At 43.0% G+C, this 27,223-nt stretch overlaps 1 protein-coding gene across 1 annotated transcript in view; it reads left to right on the top strand.

Moving 5' to 3' along the window:
- Positions 1–27,223, top strand: part of LOC148442288 (transmembrane channel-like protein 1) — a 152,256-nt gene that overhangs the window by 109,638 nt on the left and 15,395 nt on the right. The window contains exons 13-17 of the mRNA XM_088464078.1: positions 1,835–2,014; positions 2,146–2,298; positions 4,251–4,379; positions 13,990–14,057; positions 22,362–22,601. Of these exons, the coding sequence (XP_088320204.1) occupies positions 1,835–2,014; positions 2,146–2,298; positions 4,251–4,379; positions 13,990–14,057; positions 22,362–22,601 (770 nt within the window). The remainder of the gene's footprint in view (positions 1–1,834; positions 2,015–2,145; positions 2,299–4,250; positions 4,380–13,989; positions 14,058–22,361; positions 22,602–27,223) is intronic.

The following is a 27,223-nucleotide window of genomic DNA, read 5'->3' on the forward strand; positions in this document are numbered from 1 at the left end:
ACTAATCTCATTGCAACTAATATTTATTAGCAGTCACTTCAATGAAGTTGCAAGGACAGTCATTTGCATGCCTTTCTGGACTCTGGAGCAGTTGTTAACTTTATTAAATACAGTACTGTCAAAGACTTGGGAGTCCCCTAGAGTACACAACTTGGCTCTTGTGTTATTCATCAGTGTATGGAGGTTTTGTCCTATATGGAAATATGCCAATTACTTTTCGTGTGGGCAATTTCCTTGATTTTCTTGTAGCTTGCAAAACCTTAAAACCAACTACTTCTTCGCCTAGGACAGGACTGGCATTCAGGACCTCTTGCCTAGAAAAAGCTGCTCCCAATTCTCCTCTGCATGTGTCATATAGGAAAATTCTCTTGGGTAGTCTCACTTATTATTTTCAGACCCTGGCACCTCATCTTTCCTACAGTTGTGCCATTGACCTCATGCCGAGTACCTCTCCCCTTATGGGCAGAATATACTCTTTATCCATTTCTAAGCCAGAGCAATGTTTGATAATATCCAAAAATTTGCCTGTTGCAGACTTCTTCTTTGCTGGGAAGGACCACATTCTCAGGCCATGCATTTACTACCAAGGCCTCAGCAAAATTATGCCGTCTGGAATGTTTTGAGTGGAAAACATATTTTAATGCACAAGATGGGCACTATGAATACCTTGTAATGCCCTTGTGCCTCTGTAACTCATCAGTCATGTTTAAAAATGTTTTCAGTGAGGTTTTATATAATTTTGTCAATGTCTACATTGATGATATTTTAATTTTCACTTCAGATATTTCCTCTCATAGGAAACAAGTTAACAGGCCTAAGGAACAACAGACTTGCATTATTAGGATAATAAATCATTTAAACAACCACAACATACATGTTTTTCTGGTATTATTTCAGCTTCTATATTTCAGGTGGATCTTGAAATCTCCTGTCAGTGATGCCTCAACTTTGACAAATATTATTATCTATCAATTAAAAATCTTCTGTAGTTGGTCTGATTGCCAGAGTTACTAAGTATAACTTAGAAAAACCCTCCGAAATCTAAACCAAAGAATCATGTGCATTTCAAGCACATTCCCACTTACCACTGAGGAGGAGGCATAGCTAGGCTGTAACTGGGCATTTTCATATATGCAAGGTTCAGCAAGGGTGTGTTAACAAAACTGCAGACTAGTCATAGTTGTACAGGTGTAAATATAACTTTCCACGTGTGACATTTGCACCAAGTACAGACTGGTATAAGTGCACAACAATGCTGACAGTGAGGAGTAGCAAACTAAGCTTATGGATAGGGGGTAGGTTCACCACGCGATACATGCAGAGAATATAGACATTTACAGTATGTCCGTGCATGCAAAGCAGGAACATATATGGCTGATTTGCATTCAACTCTGCATGAGGTATCATGTTTAGGTATTGTCCACCTGAACTTGATACTGACTTTGTACCTGACTCCCATTGCTTTTTTGTTACCCTGAACATATTTAACATTTTGGAATGTGTTCTGTCTTCTCTGACCTTGTACTGTATATTGGCCATAATGTTTGTCTTGTTTCTCTATATAGCTGTCCTTTGAGGTCCACAACACATGGATCTTTTACAGTGAAAGCACTCCCTGGCCATTCCTCAGATCTACCCAACCCCACTTGCTATCAGCATAATGCATTCACATCCTAGAGGTCATTCATTTACTAGAGGTTTATATTCAACAAAAACATTCTTAACTGAAACAATACATTGTTGACCCTCAGCAGAACACCTGTGTTAATGTTAAACATATTGTAGCATTATTGATTGTGAACATAATGTATATTTGTGCTTGTTGTTTTGGTAGGTGAATACGGTCATGTCTCTTCTAGGAATGTTTTGCCCAACAATGTTTGATGTGGTTAGTGGGCTGGAAAACTACCATCCTCGCATAGCATTAAGGTGGCAACTTGGCCGCATATTTGCTCTGTTTCTGGGTAACCTGTACACATTCCTAATTGCTCTCATGGATGAAATTAATCTTAAGGTACAGTGAAGAGTGTTGGAATTGTATTGTAAAAATATTAATCTTCAGTCCTAGAAAATGAAATTATGGTACTTTATGGAAATTTTTTCGCAGTTACAGTGTGTAAGCTTTTTTTTTTTTTTTTTTCCCAGCGTCAAGAAGAGAAAATTGTGCAGCACAATATGACTCAGTGGTACGCCAATATTTACAATGCGTCTTTTTCAGAAAATTCTACAGGTGTTCCTTTTCAAGTTGATCCATCGGATGTTCCTAGGGGTCCTTGCTGGGAGACAATGGTGGGCCAGGTCAGTTAGTTTTTAATGGGGAAATGTTTACTTAGTATGTTACTTTAAACAGGAAACAACAATGCAAATGAAACAGGAGTTGTGAAGAATGGAACATATAAAGAGGAAGAATTGCATGTGTACAAGTGTAAGAAGTACAAATGAGTTAAAGGGGATTCCACTATTTTTCAAGTATAACCATTGTGCAAACGCTAGAGGAGTGTGTGGACTAGAGGGCTCAGAATCAAGTGTAAAATGTGTCCATATATTAACCTCACAACTTGGGTAGATATAAATTTGTCACTGAGGATAATATTATTTTTACTATAGCTGCTGACAAAGACGAAATGTGTTTGTGACAGTGTGGGTGAGATCTTACTGCATGGCGTTGTGAATATGTAGCTTAATCAAAATGTTCCTGTAGGGCCTGGTAAAATATGCACATTATGCTAGTGCCTTCTCCTGTGAGAGTCTGATTAAGAATCTTAATTTAAATTTAATTTATTGCAGTCATAAAACATACTAAGCAATGAAAACAGTAGTTACTATAGTAATTAGCAATGGCACATGCAACATATTCATCTTTCAGTGGTATACCCTGTGAGTTATCTTGTAATTCAAAAGATGACTATTATTTCCCAAATAATACTCCTTTATTTTTTAAATGTAACACATCTCTGATATTGCTAATCCATGATGCAAATATCCTCTTTAATAACAATATGGTAGGTAGGTTTTGTCTCAGGGCCTGATTCAGACCCGTTTGCTAGGCTGCGTTCGCACGTAGCCTGCCGATGTTTGCAATCTGCGTATGTGTATAAGATGGGGTGCACGTGCGCGAACTAGTCCATGTGATCGCTAAGCGATCGCACCCTGTACACAGGCGCCCTGCTAAAATGAGTGACAGGATGAGCCATTTGTGAGTGGTGACAGGGGGTGGTCGATGGAAACGGGGGAGTGGAGGTGCGAGCGCAGGCATGTCTGTGCATCATAACGCCGTTTCAGGGGCGTGCATAATAAAGACACATCATCAGCGTACACGTCACATGGCGAATTACACACTGCAGCACTCGCAGAGCTTGCGGTAGGGTATGATCAATGTTACCGATTGTTTCATACACTTCCTGGAGATGACGTGAGTTACTAAGGGAAAGTGGGTGTCTTGTGACAGGCTGCTGGGCGTCTAAATACATACCGCAGTTGCACGGCAAGACATAGTGGGCGTGCTAATGTCTTGCTTGCGATCACGGGATTTGCATACTTTGGCGTCTGATGGCTGCATGCGAATGCAGTCTACATATCATTTATTTGCTCTTTCTTATGTTACATGAATATCAACCAAATATTAATATGTATAACAATAAGCATTACAAGATTAGAATAATTTACCAGTCAATGCAGTGCAGTTAAGAAGAGTGGAAGGGGAAGGCTGGAGAGTTGGGACTAAAGACCAGTTAAATCAAGTGAGGAATAAAATGGGCATTTACATGAGTGAGATGTTGGGGACTTCCCCGATAAAAGCCTTTGGAGTATAACTATGTTGTGATGACATTCTGACAGTTTGTCAGGGAGAGAAAACAGTCTGCACTAATTATGTCTGAGCAATGATAGTAACCAATCAAAACTTAAAGTTAGTTGATATCTCTGCTCTGGACCCCTTAAAACAGCTTAGGTGGCTATAGCTGAAATTATGACTAAGAATTGTTAATTAATGGTAATTCATCAAATAATGAAACCACTGCTCATAAGGCCCTATATTTATTATGGTAATAATCAAAGGGCTCTTGTACAGTAACTCAGCTCTCACCCTCTGATGTAAAGAGGTGCTCATTCTTTATGATAGGTTTCAAAAATATTGGTCACACAAAATTTCCTAGGAAAAATAAGAAGATTGCATTGAACAAAATGTATACAACATAAATGACAAAACAAAAACATTTATAATTTAGCAGAAAACTTTATTCTAATTCCAGGAATTTGTTCGACTTACTGTAAATGATATCATGACGACATATATCACTATACTAACTGGTGACTTCTTACAAGCAGTTTTTGTACGCTTTTTTAACTACTGTTGGTGTTGGGATCTGGAATATGGATGGGTATGTAGTTATTTATTTAATTTTCTTCCTTTATGAGCAAATAATGTATATTTCAACATGTCTTACATTTTCAAAAATAGCAAATTTAGAATCTTAATACCCAAATACGTAAACCTCAGATACTGGAGAAGTAGAAATTGGAGAAAATGCAGAGGTGCAGAACATGACATAACCTGCACCACTTTTATGGCATCAGGCTCTATTTTTTTATGAGATGTGTGCATTTTTGCACAGTATGATAGCAGCACCTGGCTGAGCATGAGCTTTTCTTTTGGAATGCACAATATTCTATAGAGGTTGTATTTCTACTAGAGATGAGCGGGTCTGGTTCTCCAAGAACTGGACCCACCCGAACTGCACGATATGAGCTGAGATCCGAGCACGGCTCAGGTTTTCCCACCTAACTTGGTTCCGAAAACGAGGCAAAAAGTAATCCTCCCGCTGTCGGATTCTCACGGGTTTTGGATTGTATAAAGGTCCCAGTGATCAGCGCCATTTCCATTCCGTCCGTGGAAAGTGTGCAGATGTGCTCTGTCTGTGGTGCTGTTGTTCAAGGGTGCAGTGTTGTCAGGCTGAGGATGCAGTACATAAAGGGGGGCTGCTCTGTTGTCCATAAATGGGTTGGGGCTGCAGTACATAAAGGGGGGCTGCAGTACATAAAGGGGTGCTGTTGTGTTGACCTATCCATCAAGGGGCTAGGGCTGCAGTACATAAAGTGGTGCTGCTGTGTTGTTCATAAAGGGGCTGGGGCTGCAGTACATAAAGGGGTGCTACTGTCTTGTCATGTCCATCAAGGGGCTACGGCTGCAGTACATAAAGTGGTGCTGTGTAGTCCAGGGGTGCTCTGTCGATCCAGGGGAGCTCTTCCCAAGTGTATAAAAAAATTAAAGTTAAAATCTAATTTTTTTTTTTTCATTTTTTTTGGTGTGTGCTTAATTATTCATAAAAATCTTGTGACACTAAGTGGTAGTGCAGTGTTTTACTCATAAAAAATCTTGTGACACTAAGTGGTAGCACAGTGTGATATTCTTTTCTTATTCCTAAAAAATCTTGTGACACTGTAAGTGGTAGCGCAGTGTTTTACTCATAAAAAATCTTGTGACACTGTAAGTGGTAGCGCAGTGTGTTATTCTTTTCTTATTCATAAAAAATCTTGTGACACCGAAAGTGGCAGCACAGTGTTTTAATCATAAAAAATCTTGTGACACTGTAAGTGGCAGCACAGTGTTTTACTCATAAAAAATCTTGTGACACTGTAAGTGGTAGCACAGTGTTTTACTCATAAAAACTCTTGTGACACTGTAAGTGGTAGCACAGTGTTTTACTCATAAAAAAATCTTGTGACACTAAGTGGTAATGCAGTGTTTTACTCATAAAAAATTTTGTGACACTAAGCGGTAGCACAGTTTGTTTCTTTTCTTATTCCTATAAAATCTTGTGACACTGTAAGTGGTAGCGCAGTGTTTTACTCATAATAAATCTTGTGACACTGTAAGTGGTTGCACAGTGTATTATTCTTTTCTTATTCATAAAAAAATCTTGTGACACTGTAAGTGGTAGCACAGTGTTTTACTCATAAAAATCTTGTGACACTGTAAGTGGTAGCACAGTGTTTTACTCATAAAAACTCTTGAGATACTGTAAGTGGTAGCACAGTGTTTTACTCATAAAATTCTTGTGACACTAAGTGGTAGTGCAGTGTTTTACTCATAAAAAATTTAGTGACACTAAGCGGTAGCACAGTTTGTTTCTTTTCTTATTCCTAAAAAATCTTGTGACACTGTAAGTGGTAGCGCAGTGTTTTACTCATAAAAAATCTTGTGACACTGTAAGTGGTTGCACAGTGTATTATTCTTTTCTTATTCATAAAAAAATCGTGTGACACCGTAAGTGGTAGCACAGTGTTTTACTCATAAAAAATCTTGTGACACTGTAAGTGGTAGCACAGTGTTTTACTCATAAAAACTCTTGTGATACTGTAAGTGGTAGCACAGTGTTTTACTCATAAAAAAATCTTGTGACACTGTAAGTGGTAGAGCAGTGTGTTATTATTTTCTTACTCATAAAAAATATTGTGACACTGTAGGTCATTGATACCACAGTGTAATATTTAAAATTGGTGCAAATTGAGGTGTGGGCTGTACCCCACTTTGTTCGTGTTTGTTGATAGAACGATCAGTTGAGAGGAGAGCAGGAACCACATACTAGTGCTGGAGCTGCTGCCAGTGCCACCAGTCATGACGATACTAGTCCGTCTACGTCATCTAAAGCCGATGCCCAAGGCATACAGGGCTTAAGTCAGGGCATCTAAAATCAAAGAACCAATCTTTTACATTGGTAAAGAAAAAAACATCAAATGGAAAGTTATCTGCAGAAAGTCATAAAATTGGCAATATGCTTTTCACCACACGAAGTGGCATGGAAAGGCTAAGGCCTTGGCCTTTATTTATGATGGGTGGTTCTGCCTCTTATGATGATATATGCCCTTCTCCCTGAAGACATTTAAAAAAAAATTCAAATCATTAAGGCACAGGAACCAACTGTGCGCTCAGAATTATCACAAATCCCTGAGGACAGACTAAGGTCCTGAATCAGACCCATTTGCAGCAGCCGCTCACTCATTTCTGGTCGATGTTATGCAATTGTGCATGCGTATGCATCACAGTGCGCTTGCGCGAACTAGTCCGAGTGATCAGGTAGCAATCGCTCGCTCAGCAGAGACAGCCCAGCTGAATGAGTGACAGGTCAAGCCATTTGTGGGTGGTAACAAGGCCAGGCCACTGGAAATGGTGGAGTGGAGGTGTGAACGCAAGCGTGCCTGAGTATCTTAATGCCGTTTCAGAGGCATGCATAATTAACAGGCAGCGTCATAGTACACGTCACCTGGTTAAATTATACACTGATTTACTCGCAGTGCTTGCGGTAGGGTACAGTCATCTGCATACACAAAGTAATTGCACGCCAAGACATAGTGGGTGTGCTTATGCCTTGCCGTGCAATCGCCTGCCTTGACATAACTTAGCTGAATTTGCATACACTGGGAGCGAGCATCTGCATCTAGTGAGCAGGTCTGAATCAGGCCCTAAGTGTGTCGGTGGGTGCCATGTGTGAGCCTGACCTTTCCAAAACTATACTCGAAGAGGAGCCTCCTTCCACTACTTGTGCATCCTCTGCAAATGTGGGGATGAGCAGCACAAGTCAACATGCTGACATAATAATCAAGGATTATATCTTTGGAAGTGCACCAGGTTGAGGAGGATATTATTATATAGCTGACACTAATAAGGATGTTGTTGATGAGGATGTTAATTGTTTAAATCAGGCCCCAGTGGAAACAGTTATTACCCAAGATAAGGAAAAGCCAATTGTCATGCCTGGGCATAAAACAAAAAATCCACATCTTATGTTTGGAATAATTTCTACCCAAATCCGGACAACAATTGTCAAGCCATCTGTACACATTGTCATGCCAGAGTAAGTAGAGGTAGGGACCTTAACCATCTAGAAACCTCCGCTCTGTTACATCATTTACAGTGTATCCATCCAAAGTGTTTGCAAAATTCAGAAACTTTTGCTAAAAAAGTAACAACAAGAAGTCCAGCATCAGCTAGCTCCCTTCTCTCTGCTAGATCCAAACACCTGGCATCTTTACCACTAACACCTTCATCAACAATATCCTCAATCATGATCGTAACTAGTCCTGCATCCAATTTGATAAGGATAGCTCAGTCCTCCCCTATCCTGGATTCCTCAGCAGAATCCTTGAGCGCGATGCCTGCTGCTGCTGCTACTGGCAGTGGATCTTCATCCCAGAAGGGGACCAGGAAGATTACTAGTAGTAGTTCAAAAAAACAATTGACTGTTAAACAATCCTTTGCAAGGGAGAGCAAGTATGACAGCAGTCACCCAGTTGCACAGCGGATCACTGACTCCATAACATCTATGCTGGTATTAGATGTGTGGCTGATATCCGCCATTAGTGCAGTGAGTTTTAGACAGTTAATTGAGGTCCTGCGTCCCTGCTACCAATCCCATCTCAATTCCACTTCACTAGAAAAGCAATTCCCAGCCTGTACGTGGACATTAAAAATAACTTAATTAGTGTCCTCCAAAATGCCATTGTACCCACTGTCCACTTAACCACAGATATGTGGGCAAGTGGAACAGGGCAATTTCAAGATTACATGATGGTAACAGCCCACTGAGTGGGTGTATTGCCTTCAGCGCCACCAAAAACAACAGCAGCATCTAAGAAACAGCAGACATAACATGTAACAGGATGGTACGTTTAGGTCATGTATCACAGAGGAAGGGGGTAGATGTGTGGGAATGTGTAGAAATGACAAGGACAACTGTGATTGGTGTAGGGGTGTGAAGGGATGGGGGAAAGGGAGATCGGATGATGTATGATGTCCCGGTATATTCAAAATATTAAATCCAAGTTTGGTCCTTCAAATACAGTATGTAGCGGGGAGCTCTCTGTGAGTAATTAACGTTATGGTTGCTATCCCGTCTTAAGAATGTGGTGATTGCTGCTGAGTTCTAGCCGCTTATGACTCGTGGGTACTAACCCTTCCTGGCTTTGTGAGACATCGGTCTCTCTCTGCTGGGGTCATGTGGCTGTTCCTTCCTGATGTTCTTCCTTCCTCCAATAAACATCAGGAAGAAACAGCCGCATGACCCCGGTAGAGAGAGACCGATGTCTCGCAAAACCAGGAAGGGTAAGTGCCCACGGGTCATAAGCGGCCAGAACTCAGCAGAAATCATTCTTAAGACAGGATAGCAACCATAAAGTTAATTACTCACAGAGAGCAATATTTTGAATATATAATACATCATCTGATCCTACCTTTCTCCCATCCCTTCATACCCTTACACCAATCACAGTTGTCCTTGTCATTTCTACACATTCCCACACATCCACCCCCATCCTCTGTGATACATGACCTAAACGTACTGTCCTGTTACATGTTATGTCCATTTTTAACACACTCCTAGCTGGTTGTTTCTCAGTGAACAATTGATACATGCATTGTTTTTTTATTTAAATTTTTATTTTCATTTAATTTTTATTTCTATTTTTATTCTTACACATTTTTATTTAATTATATTTATGAACATCAATTTATAATTCATGCTAAAAAAAGATTTTAATAAACAGACTACTTCAATAAGATATTCAGCTTGTATTACCTCATTTATAGGCTCACATTATATTTAGAGGTTGAGCGCCAAGGTATAACCAAAATCTAAGGTCTAAAAGAATTGCCTACAGTTAATGAGACTTGAGGACTGTTTTAATGATAGCGTCCAAATAGGCATGTCAGACAGTCAGTTTCACTACTGGCAGGAAAGAAAGGCAATTTGGAAGTCCTTGCACAAACTGGCTTTGCTTTCCTTGAGCTGCCCACCCTCCAGTGTGTACTCAGAAAGAGTTTTCAGCACAGCTGGGAACCTCACATTTTGAGGAATTACGAGGCTAATTCCTCAAAATGTGCAAAAGATGATGTTCATCAAAATGAACTACAAATTTCATGAGGAAAACCTTTACTGATAATTACCTTCAAAAATTACAGAGACATCTGTGGCTGTAATGGTGGATTCCAGCGGGGACAAATTAATATTGTGTGAAGATGATGTACACACTGATGAGGGTGAGGAATCGGATGTTGATGGTGTTCATCTAGTGAACTAAAAATTTCACGAGCAAGACCTTTACTGCCAATTACATCAATAATTACAGAGGCACTTGAGGCTGTAATGGTTTATTCCAGCAGGGACAAATTAAATTTGAAGATGATGTACACACTGATGAGGGTGAGGAATCGAATGATGATGGTGACAACATCTTGCCTCTGTAAAGCCTGCGTGTGCATGGAGAGATCATTGCCAGCAATGTCAGTTGCCCGTTGGTAGCTTGTTTTATGGAGGCCCAAACAAATCAATCACTTCAGCCACAATTGGCAGTCATTGTTGCTGAAGTGATTGGTTTGTTAAATTGTGCATGTCCTGTTTACTATATACAACATAAGGGTGGGTGAAAGGGCCCAAGGACAATTCCATCTTGCACCACTTTTCTTTGCATCATGTGCTGTTTGGGGCTTTCCTGTCTGACAATTTTAATTTTATAGTTTTTTTAATCTGCCACCCTGTCTGCCACTGCAGTGCCATTCTGTGCCATGTTGGAAGCTTAACTGCCACATGTTAGTATCACCCACTGCTGTCTGTTAGCTTGTTCAGCCAGCTAGGTTGATGCAACCTTTTGCCCTAAACTGGATGAAATCAATATTGTGAGTTTGAGGTGAAATGACTGGAAATAAATGTTATTAAGGTTAATAATACTGTAGGAACAAATACAGGCCCAAATTATGTTATTTCAGTTTTTTTATTTATTTTTTTAGAAAAAATTACAGATCCAAATCCAAAACATGCAAGGGTGGTTTTGTAAAACCAAATCCAGTTCCAAAACCTTGAAGGAGTTACAGATCCAAAACCAAAACCAAAACACAGTGGTCGGCGGACATCCCTAATTTCTACAACAGTGCTGACATAAAATTACAATTACATATATTGTAATCCTATAGCATGTTAAAAAATCCTATACCTGTACATCTCATGGTATTGGAGGATTGATAGTCTTTGGTAACGTGTGCATATTAAGCAGTATCAGAATTGGGCATGAAGAACCCAACAGGGGTATTCAATAGAAGGGTCACATTGTAGTGCCCCCAGTTCACATGATGCCACATTGTAGTGTCCTCAGATCACATTATTGCCTCATACTGCCCCAGTTTACATCATACCACACTGTAGTGCCCACATTTCACATTATGCATCTGCACTGCTACTTACCTACCTGTGTGTGGCAGGCTCCTGTTGACTTAGCTGATTTGATCGCAAATCTTGGAACTCTGAAGGAGTGCCTGCTGACATTTTCCTTTCCTTCTTACAGCTCTGCAGTGGGGTTGTCCATTGAGTCACACGCCATCAAAGGTTGATGATGTTTACCCATGTACAGGAAACAATTGATGGTTTAACCATCGATTTTTGGGTGCGCGTATGCACAGACTACGGCACATACACACACTTCCACTTTCGGATCTTCACCAGTATTGTGTACTATCAGACCTCTCCAGTTGATGGGGACACTGTCAACCATTTTCTAAAAACTATCGATGGTTGATACCCATCCATGGTCAATGGCCATCCCTAATCTGCAGCTGCAGCAAAATGGTCTGAGGGACCTTGTCATATGCTCCCTGTATCCCCTCTCAATTCATCTCTGCAGTGGTGCCAACCAGGGATTACCCCTGCCCCTTCCATCCTTTGCCTAACCCTGAAATGAAGCCACTTCCAGGATTTGTATTTCTGCCCCAATTCTACTCTGTACTGGAATGGCACTGTTATGCTCTCTAACACTAAGCTCGCTGTTCCCATCTGGCAAAGTAGAGCTCCCACTGCTGTGGCTGAGGGCTATTAGTTACCCCCTCCCTCCTGAAGTATGTGGGAAATGGGCAAACTAATAGCACTAAGCCAATTTCTGTGCCAGCCTACGATCTGGAAGAGAAATATAGCATCTCTAGACATTTGTTTTTGCTGGCACCCACCACCCAGAGGTAATTTTTACTGGTTAAAGTGGAAGAGAGAGTCCCCTCATGAAATAGGCCTTGTGTTCTTTATTAAATCTTAAATCACAGAACATATAGCAGCGCACACAAATAGCTCCTGTTGGCACATCAGGTCTTTCTCCTTCAAATGTGCATCTTATTTGCATAAATAAAACAACTGGGGGTGACAAATCTACTTTGCTAGGTTGCACTGATCAATTTGATGTGTGACATTTGTACATCTGTGTAGGGCCGGCAACAGAAATCTTGGAGCCAGGTACACTGATGTCTCTAGGGGCCCCACCTTCTCACCACCACCCCTGTTCCCTCAACCACCATCCTTCCCCTGCATGTGTGATATGTGATGCATAATAATGGTAACTGAAAGAGATGCCAGCCATTAAATAAAATAAAAATACACTATGACTTACCACACTGTCTCTCTGTCATTAACGATGCAGGCTCTAGCTCTTGTCTGCCATGTCTTCCAAAGTCTTCTTGATGACAGTGTTGTGCATGCCTCATGGGTAGGAGGGATGGTGTCTGCTGCCAGCCATCCTCAGTCCTCAGCTCCTCATCACCTTCCTCAAATTCAGTCTCTAATCACCATCCTCAGTCCAAAAGCCCCTCATCACCTTCCTCAGTCAAAGACCCTCATCACCATTCTCAGGCCATATTTGCTGCATCTGCGATGCGAATAAGATGCAAAATTTAAAGAAAAAGACATTAGGCTAAACCTCTCAAATTGACTCAGTTGCACCAGGTGTCTCTAGCCGCATGGTGGATGGGCACTAGGGGGGTATATTTATTAAAGGCTGATTTCAATCGACTGAAAATCAATCAAAATCGGTCAACATCGATTTTGTGTTTCTGGAGCTAAATCACACATTTACTAATGCTTAAAAAACAAATAAAAAATAGTCTGTTAGTAAAGTGATTTAGCCCTACAAAAATGACATTGATGTTGATAGATTTTCATCGATTTTAAATAAATTAAAATCGACCTTTAGTAAATAATATACCCGTAGGTGTATGAGGACAAATCTGTATATACTGCTTAATGTTAGATAACATATTAGAATTCAGAAAACACACTAGCAAAATTGACCACTGGTCTCATTCAGGGCCGTAACTAGGGTGGTGAAACATGTGTCATGGCACAGGGCACTGCAGGACATGGGGGGCTGCTCAGGCCTGTCAATTTTCTGTCTATAATCATTCCCACTTGTAGCTACCTTTTCTTTTATCCCCGGCATCTCTTGACTTCCCCTTTCTCCTCCATGGCCGACTCCTCCTCCATCTAGTCACCTCCCCCAGCACCTTCAGTCACATCCTCTATTATTTAACACACACAGCTATCTGCTCCACAATTTCTGATGGCAGCCCTGAACACAGCCACCGATTCCTGACCCAGGTGTTACCAGTACTCGTCGAGTACCCTTGCCGGTGAATTTAGCTGCTGGTGCAAGGTATATACACGGATCTCCTCGCAGCTGATATTTGCTGCATATACACTACAAGTAGCTCTCTTTCTATACACTGTATGCTGGAGTATGGCTGTTCTGATGGACAGATCTTGCTGCAGGTGCAGCTTCTCCAGCTCTCTCCTACATCTAGATCTGGTGAGTTATACTGCATAATTATTGTGTATCATCACTGCAGTCATTGGATTCTTACTGCATTTGGTAGTAGTGACACATGGATTACAGTGTTACAACAGGATCGGTACCCCTTCATCTTCGTACATGGCAAATCAGATTTGTCATGCCCCTTCCACATGATGACACACACCTTTATCAGGCGTGTGTCTTATGTCCCTATTTGAAAAATGGGGGGGGGGGCAACAATGCTCTTCTGGCCCAGGACACCAAAAGTCTAGTTTTGTCTCTGATCTCATTAAAACAATGTAAATCTGCTGTCAAAGGTTGTAAAACTGTATATAGATGTGTGACTACTGTACTTAAATTTCCATAAATCTTTATTTGATTTTTTTTTAATTGCAGCCTTCATATTGTGAATTTGATATAAGTGGTAATGTGTTGGGGTTGATTTTCAATCAAGGGATGATTTGGTAAGTAAATGTCTATCTGTGTATTGAAATAAAAAAATGAAAAGCACATACATTTTTGTAATATTATTTTTACTATCTCATTTGAAGACAAAAATTCCATGTATTGTGTCATGTAAAATATTAATTATGCTACAACATGAAAAAGTGAGATGTTATAAATACTTTTTTTTCATTATAGTTCCTTATGTTAGTAACATTAGTTCAGTATCCCCTTTTTAATCCTACACAGCGTATGTGTCCCTGACATGCACAGTGACAACTGGATGGTGGTGCACATAGTAACACTGCCACTAATGATGGCTCTTCTGCTGGACGCAGTGTCTGTGCTGCATTGCCACCAAGCTGCCATTTATGCCCCCAGAGCGGGGGGATAGAGGTCCCAGAACAAGATGTAGAGGGACCAACACACCAGCTCAAGATAAGGTGCCAACTAACCAGCTCCTATCTGTCATGTTTCAAACACAGCCTGTGACATGACAGTTAGGAGCTGATTGGCTGGTACATTATTTCTCTTCACTTTATCTCCATCCAATGCTTAGTAAATAGACCTTAAAGTACCCAGGTCTCTGGTCTTGCTTTCCTTCCCTTTCCCATGCAGCATGGTCTGTCAGAAATAGTTGACCGGCAATACTCCAATGGGGGTTGAACATGGTGCAAATGAGAAAAGGGAGGAGAGTAGAGGAAAGGGGGGAAAGAGAAGACAGAAGGGTAGAGAAAGAGGAGGAGGGCAAGGGAGAGATGGGAAGAAACAGGATGAGAGAGATTTTTGTGTGCTCACAACCTACAAATGACCCATGAATGAAGGGTCCAAAATACTTTTCTGCCACAATATACTAAAATAACATTGTAGCACATATTGTATTACTACAGTATCATGCCCAGTGCTAAAGCACTGCTTTCAGTATTGGTCACTGCTCAATACAATATTACAGCTCTTAGTTGCAATACCAATGTTGTTCCTGTGTGTAAACACACTGCTGCTTATGTATCAGTGGGCCCGATTCTGTTATGGCTTGGACATGATAGTAGGGAATAGTCATGCGACAGCCTTGAGGGCTGGTATATCTTGGCTAGATGCAGCCTTGCAGCAGCCTTGAGGGCTGGATTGATTTGATTAGTTGTGGCCTGATGGCTGAGGATGTGATGCAGCCTTTGGGCTGTGGAGGAAGCCTTGTGGGCTGGAAGGCTGTGGTAGTTGTGGCCTGATGGCCGAAGATGTGATGCAGCCTTTGGGCTCTGGAAGCAGCCTTGAGGGCTGGAATGCTGTGGTTAGTTGTTGTCTGATGGCCGAAGATGTGATGCAGCCTTGAGGGCTGGAATGTTGTGGTTAGTTGTGGCCTGATGGACAAAGATGTGATGCAGCCTTTGGGCTGTGGAGGCAGCCTTGAGGACTGAGAAGTCTCTGATGTTAAGTGCCCAAAGGTGAGAAGGAGTTGCCAATGTCGCCACGTTGACATAGGTGATTGTGCGCTGGGCTGCGCACTCTGGATGCTAAGGTGCGGCCTATGTCGTTACTGGTGCTAGTACACTAAATAGCATACCCTGGATGCTGGAATTTGCGCACTTCGGATGTGCGGCCTATGTCGCCGGGTTGACACTGGCGCTAATGCACTAGATAGCGCACCCTGGTTTCTGGAGTTTGCACACTTTGGACGCTGAAGTGCGGCCTAAGCCGCCAGGTTGACACTGGCGCTGGTATACTAAATAGCGTACCCTGGACACTGGGATTTCTGCACTTCAGACGCTGAAGTGTGGCCTATGTCGCCAAGTTGACACTGGCGCTGGTACACTAGTTAGAGTACCCTAGAAGCTGCAATACATGCCGTGCCACCAAGATGACACAAGTGGCAATAGCAGATGATATGCCGACCAAGCTGCCTGGATGTATCAAATAGTAGTGGGAAAACACAACAGGACTGGACTCTGATACTACGAAAGATCAACAGGAGACTTGATACCACTGGAGACACAGTAAACGTTATAACCGGCATGGAGTGAAAGACTGGCTGGAATATAACAGAAACAGAGTCCAACCAGAGCAAGCCTCCCTAATGACAGACTAATGTGCAGCTGGACTGTGCACAGACAGGAGAATCAATTAGTGTGCACCTGATACTGCACACAGACAGGCAGTAATTAGTGCAGAGCCTCAGTAGCAACTAAGGCTGGAACTGCAAACCATATGCTGCAACCACAGATCCTAACAGGAGGAAGGAGGAGACTTCAGCGAACACTTGCTCGGCGTTCACCCCGCACAGCATTGGTAGCACGGCGGCTTGTGACAGATAATGTATGCGTGGCTGTGATTTCTTTCTGCTGCAATAACATGCAAATGCTAGTTTCAGCCTTCCCCTTTTGCAAGCCCTGACACATCCACTTTCAAAGTCCATGAACAGTGGAAATCCGCCATTGTACTCAAACACCCCACAATCAGAGTGCCATCTCAATGACCAGCTACACATATGAGGCCGTATGGCTGGCGCAGTGTCTCCTCCTGAACTGTCTTTATAGTGGCCTCTGTGGCTGCAGCTCTTTGCTTGACAAAGAAGCCACGTTCACTGACACACCCTTGACATCCATGAGATAGTATTTATTCTTTTTTTGCATTTACTTCAAGCCACCTCCCAGTCACCTCCCAGATATGCCAATGGCTGTCCACCAGCAGCTCTATTACAAGTCACTCAGAGCTCGATTCAGACCCGGTCACTAGATGCATAAGCTCGTTCTCAGAGTATGCAAGGCAGGCGAACGCAAGGCAAGGCACAAGTACGCCCACTATGTCTTGGCGTGAGATCACCCTGTGTTTGCAGACCCCACCAGCCACTTGTGCAAGTCATCTCCAGGAAGTGTATGCAACCACCGGTACATCACGTACCGCAAGCACTGCGAGCACTTTACTGTAAAAATCAACCAGGTGACGTGTACTATGACGCTGCCTGTTAATTATGCATGTCTCTGAAATGGCGTTATGATGCTCAGGCACGCCTGCGTTTGCACCTCCACTCCCCCGTTCTAGTCGCCTGCCACTACAAACAGCTTCTCCTGTCACTCACTCAGCTGGGCAGTCTATGTGCGGCGAGCAAACGCTTCCCAATCTTTCACACTGGTTTGTGCTCCCGCACTGCGATGCATACGCATGCGCAGGATACGAAAATCAGCCAGCTATGAGCTAACGCTTCTTAGCGACCAGGTCTGAGTCAGGCCTTCAGTTCTCAAGAACAGCTGTCTCTGCGTACACTCAGTAGTAAGCATGTGTCATAGGGTTTTTGACTTTTCACGCATGGGCTGTAGCAAATAATTGCTTATTTGCGCAAACATCGACACTGCATCCACCTCCATATCAGGCCCAGTGTCTTATACTGTATGTAACAATGAAAATATGTATTAGAGTGTCCTATGTGTAATAATCACAGTATGCATCACAGGGGGAGATGAATCAAACCTTGGAGAGAGATAAAGTGGAGAGAGATAAAGGGGTCTATTTACTAAGCCTTGGATGGAGATAAAGTGAATGGAGATAAGGTGCCAACCAACCAGCTCCTAACTGTCATTTTTCAAACACAGACTGTGACATGGTAGCTAGTAGCTGATTGGCTGGTAAATTATTTCCGTTCACTTTATCTCCATCCAAGACTTAGTAAATAGACCTTAAAGTACCCACCAATTAGCTCCTAACTGTCATTTTTCAAACAAAGCATGCAACATGACAGTTAGATGCTAATTGGTTAGTTTTTTATCTCTCTCCACTTTATCTCTCCAAGCTTTGATACATCTACCCATAGTGTCTTATTGAGTTATAAGTCCCAGTGCGGCCACATGTAGTGTTAAACGCAACTCACCAATGGACAGGGCCGGATTAAGGGCAGGGCGACAGGGGCGGTCATCCTGGGGCCCCCACACATAGGGGACCCTCACACACTGTCCCCGACCCCTGGCCACATGCCCGGCGAAAAAGTTGATAATGATCTACTGGAAGCTCACGGAGCTCCCATCTGTAGATCGTGATCAACTTACGGTAAGTGGGAACGTTGGCCTCTGAATACTGATCGCTTCAGAGGCCATCGTTCCCAGTGATGCAGTGCGCGGGTGACGTCATGATGTCACCCGTGCACTGCAGAGGAGAGGAGCCTGCGCGCCAGATCCAGCAAACAGCGGCAGCAGCAGTGACGGTGGGACTCGGGAGCTGTGACGGCGTGGAGTGAAGACAGGTAAGTTTTTTTAACAGGGGTGTGGGTGGGTAGGGAGAGCTACTGGAGGCACTACTTTACGGGGCACATCTACAGGGGCATTTAAGAAGAGGCACAACTACTGGGGGCATTGCAGGGGGCATTGGAGGAAAGGCACAAATACTGGGGGCATTGGAGAAGGGGCACAATTACTGGGGGCATTTAAGAAGAGGCACAACTACTGGGGGCATTGCAGGGGGCACAAATACTGGGGGCATTGCAGGGGGCACAAATACTGGGGGCATTGGTGGGGGCACAAATACTGGGGGCATTGGAGGAAAGGCACAAATACTAGGGGCATTGAAGAAGGGGCACAAGTACTGGGGGCATTTAAGAAGAGGCACAACTACTGGGGTCATTGCAGGGGGCACAAATACTGGGAGCATTGAAGAAGGTGCACAAATACTGGGGGCATTGAAGAAGGGGCACAAATGCTTCACCTAAACTCGGGAAATTTGAGGCTCCTGAAACTCTCAAATTTACCAAGAAGTGAGTTTAGTTGAGAGTGAGATGTCCAATTGTGAAGCAGAATGAGATTTCTTCCCCGAGTAGCAGGTTTTGCAAGAGTTGACTCACCCAAGATTGCAATGTCTTCTCTCTACAAAAGTCTCCCAAGCAAGCAGCCTGCACATATCAGTGAGATATGTGTAAGCTGCTTGTGTTCAAGCCTGTAAAAAAATGGGTTAAAAGTTTTGTTTTTAAATTACACAGCCCCCCCCCCCAAAAAAAAAAAATGACTAACCAGCCCCGGACTTGCCAGCATGTCCTGGTTTTTAAAATTACGGGGAACAAAATGAGTAGGGTTCCACCGTAATTTAACAACCACCACATCGCTGCAGGGCCAGACCTAGTTTTAAATATAGGGGGGAAACAAATGCGTGAAGTCCCCTCTATATTTAAAACCAGCACTGGACCCTTTCAAGCGGGGGAGTGATGCCACAGCCAGGAGAGCCCTTTCACGCCCAGCTGCAGCATCAGCCCTGACCGTTAGTCCACCCGGGGATCCCTGGAGAGCAGGGGACCCCACCAATAAAGGGGTCCCCATTTCCAGGGCACCCCTGTCCTAGGCTGATAGCCCGGGGCTATCCCCGCCACCCCTGGGCGATGGGTGGCAGGTTGATAGTGTAGGTGTAGTGTTAAAAATAGAATTAACAACATTGTCTTTACAGTAGAACTGCAGGTCCCAGCAAGCGTCCCCTGCATGCTGGTACTTGGAGAACCACAAGTACCAGCGTGCGGGGCATTAAGGGGTTGCCAGTACGTGTAGTTCCCCTGTAAAGAAATGTGTAAAAAAAACACAAGACACACACACCGTGACTAGTAAAAGTTTACTGCATACACCTACCCACTTGTAGTTCCACAAGTGCCAAAGGGCAGGCATGCTGGCACCTGTAGTCCCACTGTAAAATACAATAGTTTTCATCAATTTCTCACTTTATTATCCCTGTACCCAACGCTCCAGGGATGCGGGGAAGAGCCCCGGGCTTCAGTCCAAGCCTGGGGTTTCAGGGGGGACCCCTTTTTTTGGGTTCCCCACCTCTCCTCAGATCCCTGGCTTGGCCTGACCTACTTGGGCTGATAATGCTTTGGCCCCGGAGCCCCGGTGAAAGGGTCTGAGTGCTGTGGCATTACAGCCCGGCCATTATGGGTCCGGTGTTGGTTTTAAATATAGGGGGTGCCCTACACAATTTTTGTCCCCCTATATCTAAAACCAGGACTGGCCCTGCAGCCTGGTGTTGGTTTCTAAATTACGGTGGAATTTTGTTCCCCATAATTCTAGAAACCAGGACTGGCTGGCAAGTCCAGGGCTGGTTAGGCTTTTGGGGGGGACCATATCTCATTTTTTTCCTGATATTTAATTATTTTTTAATATATTTATAGGCAGAAACATACATGGATCACAGTGATCTGTGTATGTTTCTGCTATACTCGCAGATCACAGGCAGGTGTATTTTTCCATCTCATGAGAGTTTAGAAAACTCTCTGCTTGGTAAATTCCAGAATCCTATCTTCACTAGTGAAAATGTTCTCGAGTTTGCCGATGGTGAATTGAAGAGAGTTTGCTAACTCTCCAGTATTTTCCCATAGTAAAGGAGATCTCTCTCCCGAGTTTGACATTAATAAATTTGAGAGTGGGAAAAAATGCCCAAACTCTCCAGAGTTTGCAAACTCTCCCAAACTCTCAGCTTAGTAAATTTACCCTTGTGTGTCAGCCAGGTGTGATTACCACTCTTCACACCTGATGTTGCCATTATCAGGGGAGGAGTGTCATATGAGCTGGGTCGCTCCTTCACAATGACCAGATCAAGTGAGAAGATTTCTGGGAAATACATTTTAAAAGGTTGTAAAGGCAAAAAAGAAACAAAGGAAATATATTACTATTGGTATTCCTGTGTATTTTGGCTAGAAGTGCCTCTTAAATGCGTGCTTGTGGAGTCTACCTTCTTCCAGATGAGGCATATGGACAGCTATGGCTTGCGATATACATACAGTAGGGAGGCCAATCCCGGGGCTTTTTTCAATCTCGGGGATTCGGGATTGAAAAAACTCAATTCCGGGATTGGCCTGGTTTAATAAAAAAAAATGCCCCCTTCCAGCCCTCACAGTTACTTACCAGCGGGGCTTGCGGTGGGTGTGGTCCAGCTGGTGTTGGGCTGCGCAACATTACCTCACAGCACACTGCGCACTGGGAAGGAGGAGCCGGGCAGCGTCTCAGCACTCCGCTGGAGCTGCTCAGCGCTGCCCAGCATTTTTAAAAAAACACAATTATGGCCAATGCCGGGATTGGGATTGGAGGCTTCCAATCTCAGGATTCAATCCCGGCTATTTTTAGCCCCAAATCTCGGAATCCCGCCGATCCAGATCCCGGGGTTGGCCTCCCTAGATATACAGTAAGTGCAGCAGTTAAGAAGTGTAGCACAATCAGTTTCATTATAATTCGGGAGAAATAAATGTAAGTAAAAACTATTTCTGCTTCCAAAAAATGTCCAGTATTCACACTCTGTGTGTAACTGAAAGAAATGAAATAAATGGAAAAACAAGTGTCGTAAAGATAAATAATACTGCATATGTTACAGCTGCAATTAAAGATACTCAAATTTGTTTGAAAATGGTTCTCAACTCTATTTGCTTAATCGGCTCTACAGTTGTAAATTTGAAAAACAATGACCCGGGTCGTGCTGCATGCTACCTGATTGGCCAGCATCAGTGGTGTTTTAAGATTACATCATCTCCAAGCATCCACTGCAACGCTGGAAGACCCAGGTCACTGCAAACCCGGGTCCAGTGTGAACAACGCTGACCCGGGAATAAGCCAGGTCGGATGACACAGTATGAAAGGGGTCATGTCCTGGGTCTGAACCGTGTTGGAACGGTGTTCCAAATCCCAGGTCAGACCCGGGACTTTGGTGTAAAGGGGGTAACAGTTTGATGCCCTCAATAAAATTTCTAACTGGTCATAATCACTTTAGCATCTCTAGCTGCAATCTATACAAATCTGATCAAGTATTGCCACTTATACCACTTTCAGACCTGAAATCCCGGCTTCAACCCGGCTCAGACCTGGGACACCGAGCACAGGTTGAAGCCGGGCTACCCATTTCCGGGTTATTCTTGGGTTGCCACCCTTCACATCGGACCCGGGTCTTGCAGTGGTCTTCCGGCATTCAATGGGCACTTGCAGATCTCTTTCATATTTCATTTTATGATCTCATCTCCAAGCACCACTGTCCTGGTCAATCAGTTTGTTTTAGGTATGACCTGGGTCGCACTTTTCACACTTGAGCTTGGTCATCAAACCGGGTTACAAGTCCTGGGAAAACTCTGCTAGTGAGCTGGGTCGCTGACCCAGGACTGTCAACACAGGTTGCACCAAAAACCTGGATTTTAGGCTTAAGTCTGAAAGGGGTAATATTTATCAGAGAGTTCCACTATGCACACTTGGATTGTACTCTTCTGCTAGTGCTGTGTGTTTGACATGAAAATGTGTTCAATTATACAAAGGTATCATGTTAGAAAGATAGTGTCATCTTCAACATAAATTAAATTAATACATTTTATTTTTATGTTATCCTTTTAGGATGGGATCATTTTATGCTCCATGCCTTCCAGCCATTAATGTGTTCCGTCTACATACATCCATGTACTTGCAATGCTGGGCTGTAATGTGCTGCAATGTTCCCCATGCAAGAGTGTTTAAAGCCTCCAGATCCAACAATTTCTACATGGCCATGCTGCTCTTCATTCTTTTCTTGGCCATGTTGCCAGTGATCTATACCATCGTCTCCATCCCGCCATCATTTGACTGTGGCCCTTTTAGGTATTCAACTTTATATGAACATATATATATATATATATATATATTATATATATTTTTTTTTCAGTACATTAATAATACTTGCTTGTGTTCCTACGTATTTATGTTGTAGCTGTGTGAAAAGCTCTGGAGATAAGGGTACGGTAGGGCAAGTATGCATAGAGAGGTGGAGATCTATCAAACCTCCTAAAGAGGATAGGTAATGAAGTGTCTAACCCTAACCCTGTCGGGATTTGAGCGCCGGTATTTCGCCCGTCGGCATCCCGCACGCCGTGATGATAAATACATCCCTTCTCCAATAACCAGCACAAGGCTAAACCAGCCAGCAGGATAACACCAAACTGGTTAGCCCATTGCCGGAATCCCTAGGGAAGTGGTGACCCCAAAGAAAAAAATGGGGTTCCCCCTCCCCAAGGATAACCAACCCTGACTTTCCATTGAAATTAATGAGTGGTGGGACACAGCTTTCCCAGGGTCTGTCACTTATTTCTAATATTGCTCAGATGTCTAAGTCAGTGATGTGCAGTGAGGTGAGGCAGAGCCTTTCCTGTCACACTTAGGTATACTCCAAAGTTTTGACTATAAAATTATAACAACATTTTAAAGAAAAATATCTACTTTGTATTATTCTAATATGTTTCTTGTCAAAACTCTGGAGTAAAAAGTGTATGGTAGGTGAGGCACTGCCTCCTCTGTCTGCCTTTTCCACACATCCCTGATCAAAACACACCAAATTCCCAGCGCTATATACTGCTGCACCTTTGTATAATGCCAACATGAACCCTCGGGTTCATATATGTATCTGTAAATCTGGCTCTGATACTAGCCAGTGCCTCCTCAGCCATTTACCTCACCACATGTCACTGGTCTGAGTATATAAATGCAATTGCCTTGTGATGTCCACATTTTTAGAAAGTGTACACACTATGCTGTGCTAACAACCATCTGCATTTAGGGCCTGATTCAGCACAGATTGCAATTGTGATCGCGGCTGCGTAATCGCACCCAATGCAGCTGCGAAAATATGCTAATGTCTTCCACTGCTCAGCCAGTATAGAGACGCCCACTGCTGCTTTCTCACACCCATAATACCTTGCAGTCCTGTGTATACATTGGAAGTACATCAGCCTGTCACGCCAAATTACAGCAGGTCTGACCCATCGCAGAAATTGCAAGTCTCGTCGCACATAGTGAGTACTCAAGCTCCATAGGCAATCACAGCCATTCATTTATGCACATTCAGACAACGGCGTTCAAACGGATAGGCATGTCTGCTTTACTGCAACCACTCCCTTGTCACAACCCCCAAACCCTCAAGGCCTGTCACTCACACTGCGATGGATTTCTGTCTGCATGTGTTATCGCAGTGTGATCGCTGCGCACACGCAGTACATATGCATGCGCAGTGCGCAACAATCGGCCGATCTGCTTACATGGTTGCAATTGTGGTCCATGCTAAATCAGGCCCTTAGTGTTCTGACAATTATATATTAGGATATATTGCAAACAACAGCTCTTTATATGTATGTATGTATGTATAAGATTTACAGCGGATCTATAGCGGCCTCTGATTGGCTGTGAGCTGCGTGGCTTTTGATTGGCAGCCACGCTGCTCACAGCCAAAAAGATGCTGCTTACTCTAGAGCGGCCTCTGATTGGGTGGTGGCCCGGTAAGTGTCAAAACCCACATGGATTCTGTCATTTGCCAGGGAAGAGATGTATGTGGAAACATAAGAAGAGGACCGATCTGCACCAGGGGGTAGGTGAGTATTATTTATTTTATTTGTTTAGGGATAATCAGGGAATTCTACTGGACGAAGGGACTGAACACTAAGGAAAAGGTAAGTACAGTACAGTATGTGTAAAACAAGAAAAAAGCCAATGGCGCTGCAAAAAGGACACACGTGCAATCACAATTGAATTTAAATGTAAAATGAAAACTGGTGTTTCATGCTGCTGTTAAGGTAGCCAACCGTATGTAAAATAAAACAAGAAAAAATAACAGTGCTGTGAAACACCTGTAACCAATGAATAAAATGTAACCAGCTATGTCAAAAAAATTAATTTAATATGCTCATGAATTAAAATAAATACATCATTGGCCAATGAGACACATACACAATGTACAATAAAAAATAAAAATATATAACACTGTGATGAACAATCACAATTTACAGAAACACCATATCTAAATGTATCAATTAGTATTTGGAGAGCAGTGATATTATCTTCAAATGGCTCATTAATCATTCACTGTGCGTATGTGAGAGAAATTGAGTTCTTCGTATGCACAAGACTGCAAGTCTATTAACTTGTTTTATATACTCAAAGTCCTGAGCAAAAATATGTATCATTCATAATGTTCTGTATCATGCAAGGATGCCAAATTCCAATGGCTTACAGCGTGAGCCTCTCACTTTTTCCGGCTCATATGAGCCCGTATTATGGGGATAAATAAACACCACAATGAGCTGCAGGGTACCTCACATATAGTACAGATGATCGGTGGTGGGTTCCGGACTCCATCTACCAGCCGTGTACCAGCTGGTCGGTCCTCTTCTCCCATGTAGAATCCACGGCTGTCCCTGAAAAAAGTTCCCATACGTGATCCATGCCAAACAGGTGTACAGTAAGTATATGTTGTTACATATACTGTACTTATACCTTGCGAAATGACAGATGATCAAAATCTACGTAGAGCAGTGCCAGGATGGAGGTGAGTATGGGTCTTTTTCCAGGGACAGCCATGGATTCTACATGGGAGAAGAGGACAGACCAGCTGGTACAGGTAAGTATGTGTGAGTGGGTTATGCGTATGGAATAAAGTTTTATGAGATACGGTGTGTGTGCCTGTGTTTTTTTTAACTATTTATTTTACAGTGGGGGTATGGGTGCCGTCTGCCTGCTGGCACTTGTAGTTCCACAAGTGCCAAAGGGCAAGCATGCTGGCACCTGTAGTTCCACTGTAAAATACAATAGTTTTCTTCTATTTTACAATTTATTACCCCCATACCCACCACGGGGAAGAGCCCCGGGCTTCAGACCAAGCCTGGGGTTTTGGTAGAGGGGGGATGCTTTTTTGAGGGGGTCCCCACCTCCCCTGAGATCCTTGGCTTCCCCTGACTGGCTTGGGGTGAGAATGCTTTGGCCATGGAGACCGGGTAATAGGGTCTCCTGACCAGAGACGTAACTATACTTTTTGGTGCCCTGTGCCAGAAAGAACACTGGCGCCCCCTCATTTTTCAAAGGGACATAATGCACACAAAAAAGGGCCATGGCTTCATGGGGAAGGGCCAGGGAAGAGATAGGAGAGGCCAGGAGATGCTGGGGATGAAATAAGTGGAAGCTACAAGCAAGAATGATAATAAACAGAATTTTGACAAGGCCCAAACAGCGCCCCCTGACCCGTGGTGCCCTGTGCGATGGCACCGGCTGCACTACCCTAGCTACAGCCCTGCTCCTGACTGTGGCATTACACCCCAGTCAGTTTGGGTCCAGTGCTGGTTTTAAATATAGGGGGACCCCTATGCATTTTTCCCCCCTATATTTAAAACCACGACTGGCCCTGCAGCCTGATGCTGGTTCCTAAATTACGGTGGAACCCTACTCGTTTTGTTCCCCATCATTTTCGGAACCAGGACTAGCTGACAAGTCCGGGGCTGGTTATGGCTTTTGTGGGAGGGGACCCTATGTCATTTCTTTAAAAAAAAATAAACACTATTTTTAATATTTACAAGCAGAAACATACACAAATCACACTGATCTGTGTATGTTTCTGGCAAACTCGCAGCTCCGGAGGTGAGTGTTTAAGACTTCAATTTGGCAGAGAGTTTGCTGTCATCTCACCAAGATTGTCATCTCGATTCTTAGCAAATTTGCGAGCTGTATATTTTAGGTGAAAAGTACTTCCGAGTTTGCCCGATGGTGATAAGATTCGAGTTTGCGATCTCACCTGAGTTTTACGAGTGAGATTAAAGAACTCTCTCCCAAACTCACCAGAGAGGAAAAACATGCCTAAACTCACCAGAGATTGTTATCTCAATCAGACTAGATTCTTAGCAAATTTACCCCTAGGTTTGGAGTCCACAGTTAAAATGACAAAATATGTAGGAGCAAAAGTTAGCACAGGCAAAGGGGGAAGTAGAGCTTGGTGTCCTTCAGTAGACTGTAAGCTTTCCCACTACTAAAGACACACACTGATACACCTTGTTATAGGGAGCAGTGCAGAAACAAGAGTTCAACTGCAGAGTGAGATTATAATAATAGCTCAAACCATGTTGATGGTGCAACAGCAAATCCGCATTGTTGCTGGCTGCATTAAATAAGCAAATGTTATTTGAATAAATGATTCCTGAAAAAGCTCATTAACCAATTTATTTAATATAACTAAAACGTTATTTTCTTCTTTTATGATGTATTTTAGCTCAAATAACCCCAGTCTCCCCTGTAAAATCCTCATAAAAACAAGCCACTGCGCTATATGGGTCACTCATTCATAAATTATGTCTGGTAGATTATCAAGAGTCCAACAGAAAAAGAGAACAGACAAGCCTTTACATGAGAGATTTTCCACTCACGGAACACTAAACAAAATGCTAAAATTGTCAAAGCATACCATACTATTT

The sequence above is a fragment of the Taudactylus pleione genome, unplaced genomic scaffold, assembly GCF_031769625.1.
Source record: "Taudactylus pleione unplaced genomic scaffold, aTauple2 ptg001573l, whole genome shotgun sequence".
NCBI lineage: Eukaryota > Metazoa > Chordata > Amphibia > Anura > Myobatrachidae > Taudactylus > Taudactylus pleione.